The 4704-nt window shown below is 42.8% G+C and overlaps 1 protein-coding gene across 1 annotated transcript; it reads right to left on the bottom strand.

Annotated features, from left to right (window-relative positions):
• Window positions 1-2173: 2173 nt before the first annotated feature.
• Window positions 2174-3652, bottom strand: LOC119088754 (disks large homolog 5-like). Its single transcript, XM_037209560.1, is given in 2 exon segments — window positions 2174-3387; window positions 3390-3652. Coding segments are annotated over 2 exon segments (651 nt in total). The 5' UTR covers window positions 3621-3652; the 3' UTR covers window positions 2174-2967.
• Window positions 3653-4704: the final 1052 nt, after the last annotated feature.

Here is a 4704-nt window from a genome sequence, read left to right as displayed (position 1 = left end):
AGGGACAGTTTATGGTTTAGATCTCTGGAAAAACAAAAATGATAAAGATTTCACTAAACTATTCAAAATTATGTACAAACCAAAAATTGTGAATTTTTCCAGAACCTTCTATGTAATATTTTTGGACTACAGTGGACTGCATGTTAACTGAAATTGAAAAGTGAGATCATGAATAAAAGTATCTATGGTAACCTCTCTCAGTGTAAACACAGAGGACTTTTCCTTTGAAAATCTTCCTATCATGTTTTCCTATCTCCTGTTTGCAGGCTGAAAATTTGCAAATGAGTTTTATTTACTTATTTTGGGCTGCAATATATTTCTCCTATTAGGCTGATTTATATTTTATGTTTCTCATTTTATGCAAACTTCTTGAAAAATTTATTCCAGCTTATTTATTGTAATTACAATGTGTCTCAGTTCTGCCCAGTAGCTCCTTGTCTTTTCTCTCTTATTTTATGAGCTATACTGCCAGGTTATCAAAAATAGCCTGTGGGACAAAGGAACTCACCTCCGATTTGTAAATGTACTGAAGAGGCTGTGGCCATTCACTGGTTTATTACCACCGGCTCTTTTCAAGGTGCAATAGCAGAACTGAGGTTGAGACAAGGATCATACAGCTTGGGAAGGTTAAACCCTTACGATCTCATGCTTCACAGAAGAGTCTGCTGACCTCTCAAGTACAGGGAAGAGACAACCACCTGTAGTCTGAGAGCACAAGGCAGGGTGAGGATAGGATTGGAAAACCCACCTCAGGCATACTGGTCTCCTTCTGTTCTTTGCAGATTTTTTGTTTTGCTTATTTTGTTTTGTTTTTCAAGACAGGATTTCTCTGTGTAGTTTTGGTGCCTGTCCTGGATCTCACTCTGTAGACCAGGCTGGCCTCGACCTCACAGAGATCCAGCTGGCTCTGCCTCCTGGGTGCTGGGATTAAAGGTGTGCGCCACTGCCCCCTGGCCTTCACAGCTTTTAAAGGGGTATTTTGTTCAGCTTTACATCCTGTCTCAGATCAGGCTGCCATACAATACAGTTGTCCTTAACATCTATGGGCATGAGGAGTTTGTCCCAGGTTCTTCTGGGGCTGCCCAAAGCTGCAGGTGCTCAGTTCCCTTATGTGAAATAGCATAGTGTTTGCATTTGATTTATATGCCCCTGTGTACAAGGCTGACTGTATTACAGCATTGTTGGCTTATACATAAAGGAAATTCATTGCTCATAGCTCTGGAGGCCAAAAGTTTGGAATCTGGTGGCAAAAAGTTTAGGTTCTGTTAAGGCTCATTGGAGACTGACAACTTCTTCCTGTATCTTCACATTATGGAAAGAAAAATCTGGTTCTGTAGGTTCCTGCTTACAAGGGCACCATTCCCTTTAACAGGGTTCTGTTCTTATATGATCTATTTATCTTCCATACACCTACCTCCAAATGCCATCACCTTGCTGTGGGTGGGGCAAGCTTTCAACTTAATGCATCTTGGAGGATACAGACATGTGGTCCATAGTGCCAGGCAAAGGTCTTTTGAGTCCTGAAAGAAACATGGGCTTCAGATCACATCCAGCCTCTAGCCCTATTTCTATCTCTTGAAGTTTATTTGTTTGTTTTTCACATTTAAGGAGAGATATCCTGCTTGTGTTCTTCCCCTGAATTCCACTATTAGCCACTGCTGCTGACAAAGGCTGAGAGGTATGCAGAAGACGAGCTTGTCTTCCGTATGTAGCTGTTTTAGGACCTCCCATGAGCTATTTATCAGGACCAGGCATAGTTTGTACCCTCCTCAGAAATGGCTTCTAATCTTCTAGTCTTTATCTTCTAAGAGAATGGGTCTTCTATTTCTTCTTCATCATTTTGAGGGGTTTCTTTTCCTCAAATCTCCCTCATAATGCTTCTGAAAAGTCACTGTTAGGAACTTTCTAGAATCTGTACTATGGTCCTTAAAGGAGATTTGCTTTGCATTGGCTAACAACATTTGACCAGTTTCCTCCTCTCTTCTCTACCTTCTTACCCCTCTCTTTCCTTATTTGAGCATCCTGCATATCTCTATGTGCATATCTTAGATTTCGCCAAAATGAAAATTTGAGATCTGGCTTTCCTTTCCTACCCTCAACTGGTGTAGGTGGAGTTTCTCTGTGTCTAGGAGTCAGTTCCCAAATAACCATATGGAGACTTCTTATTAATTAAAAAGATTGGTCAACAGCTTAGACTTGTTACTAACTAGCTCTTACAACCTAAATTAATCCACATTTCTTATCTACATTCTACTGTGTGGCTTATGGCTTATTACCTCATTTTCTTTTCTTTTTTTTGAAATTACTTTTTTATTCATGAAAATACAGTTATTTGACTCAATAGGAGCTTAAACAAGTCATTCAGTAAATACAATGTATATCCTTAGCGATATATCAAATTAAAGAACAAAAGAGAGAGCCAAAAAATAACAAAACATCAAAATAAAAATAAAACCTCAATGCAAACAAACCCAAACCCACAAGAAAAATGAAAATTTTTTCATTAAGCAGAATTCTCTTCATGCAGATTTAGTGACATGAAGTGTCCTACACTCTGTGCCTGGCTTTGGACACATATTAGGGAGTCAGTCACAGAATTTAATAACCTTTTCAAAACAAGTATAGCCATGAAAATTTGGGTCTTTGTAGGTTAAGCTCTTGTCAAGGTCGATCCTATACTATGTTGGCCACTAGATGACTCTTTCAGCCAACATGTGTCTGTGTGCCTATTCAAGACCATAAAAGGACATGGGGAGCATCTACCATCTCAAGACACAAAATCTCATAGTGAAATCCCCTCAGAATGCTTTCTCTGGACAGTTCTCTTCAGTCAAGGCTGTGACACAGGAGAATCTGCAGCCGATTTCCTAACGGACAGATGAAATGACTAAGACAACTAATGACGGAGTGTTGTCATCTCTGTAGAGCATGAACTTGAGCATCACATGTGCATGACATGCAGTAGCTTCAGCACTGGACTGGAGTGAGAATATCATGCTGCTGTTGCTGGTTCTGGAGGCCTCTGGTCTCTTCATGGTCCTTAATGAGCAATTTCATGTTCCCCAAGTGTTGCTTCAGCAGGACCCAATCCTCCAGCAGTTTCTTGTTCTCCTGCCTCAGCATGTCCACCTTCTTCTTCAGCTGACTCTGCCCCATCAGGAGCCGGCTCTCCAGATCAAAATAAAAGCTCTTCTCCTCGGTCACATCACTGATCTTCTGTGAGGCTGCCGAGTTCTCATTGTCCAATCTCTGCAGATCTGACATGGCCTGCTTTTGCTCCATTTTGAGCTTCTCATAGAAAGGATTTGGCCTGTGATAGGGCCTATTGTCCAAGTATCTTTCAGTTACTAAAATGAAATGATTTCTCAGTTCATTCCATTGTCTGATTATCAGCTGTAGCTGAGTGGTCGGACTCTCCACCTTCTGCATCTCCTGCTTCTTGGTGAGGAGGGTTGGGGTGGACAATGGCTCCCTGGAGGCCCTGCACCATCCTCTGGACCATTTCGTTCTTGATGTTTTACATGGAGGCTGAAGGCCAGTTTGCTTTGCCTCTCTCTGGTCTTTCTGTCCTCTCCATTATCTCTTCCAAATAGACTCCTCAGTCTTGCCAACATGTTCATGGGTGAACAGTCAAGGCACTGACCAAACTCTCCAAAAGGCAGTTCATGTTGCTACAACACAGATGACATCAGAAAGGAATCCAGGGCTCTCCAGGATACAATGGAATTTCCAGGGAAAGGACCACTGATGTCATGGGGAACTGACATTGCCTCACTGCTAACCAGGTTTCCTCATAACTTGACAGAAGTCAGGTTCTCCTTTCGAGAAATCTCCCCTGGTTCACAAGGGAAACAGTTCAGCACTGGCAGGTTGTATTAGCATGTTACTCATGATCTATAGCTAATCACTACCCAAAGAATCCACTTTTAAGAATTTTTTCCTTTTTTTATTAGGAATTTTTTTTCATTCATTTTACATACCAATCAAAGACCCCCTCTTTCCTCCTCCTGCTCCCTAACTTCCCCCTCCCAACCCACCCTCCCATTCCCCCCACACACAAGAAGGCAAGGCCTCCCATGAGGAGGCACATCCAGTAGAGGCAAGTCCACACCGTTCCCCCTGCCTCAAAGCTATATGAGGTGTTCCATCATAGGTAATGGGCTCCAAAAAGGCCACTCCATGCACCAGGGATGGATTCTGATCCTACTACTAGCCCCCCCCCAAGCAGATCAAGCTACACAACTGTCTACCCATGCAGAGGGCCTAGCTCAGTCCCATGCAGGCTCCACAGCCATTGATCCAACTTTCATGAGTTCCCACTAGTTTGGTTGGTCATCTCTGCAGGTTTCCCCATCATGATCCTTGTGTCCTTGCTCGTAGAATCCCTCTTCTCTCTCTTTGACTGGACTCCTGGAGCTCTGCCAGGTATTTGGCTGTGAATCTCTGCATCTTCTTCCATCAGTCACTGGAGAAAAGCTCTGTGATGACCAGGTATTCACCTGTCTGATCACTGGGGTAAACCAGTTCAGTCCAGTCACCCTCTCCACTATTTCTAGTATAGTCCAAGGCCATCCTTGGGGATTCCTGACAACTTCCCTAGCATCCATTTCTCTCTATCCCCATGATGTCTCCCTCTATCATGGTATCTCTTTCATTGCTCTCCCACTCCATCCCTGTTCCAGCTTGACCATCCTATTCCCTTAT

Source organism: Peromyscus leucopus, chromosome 11 (assembly GCF_004664715.2).
Source record: "Peromyscus leucopus breed LL Stock chromosome 11, UCI_PerLeu_2.1, whole genome shotgun sequence".
In the NCBI taxonomy this organism is placed as follows: Eukaryota; Metazoa; Chordata; class Mammalia; order Rodentia; family Cricetidae; genus Peromyscus; species Peromyscus leucopus.
Note: the sequence above shows the minus strand (reverse complement) of the source record. Positions and strands in the feature narration are given on the sequence as shown.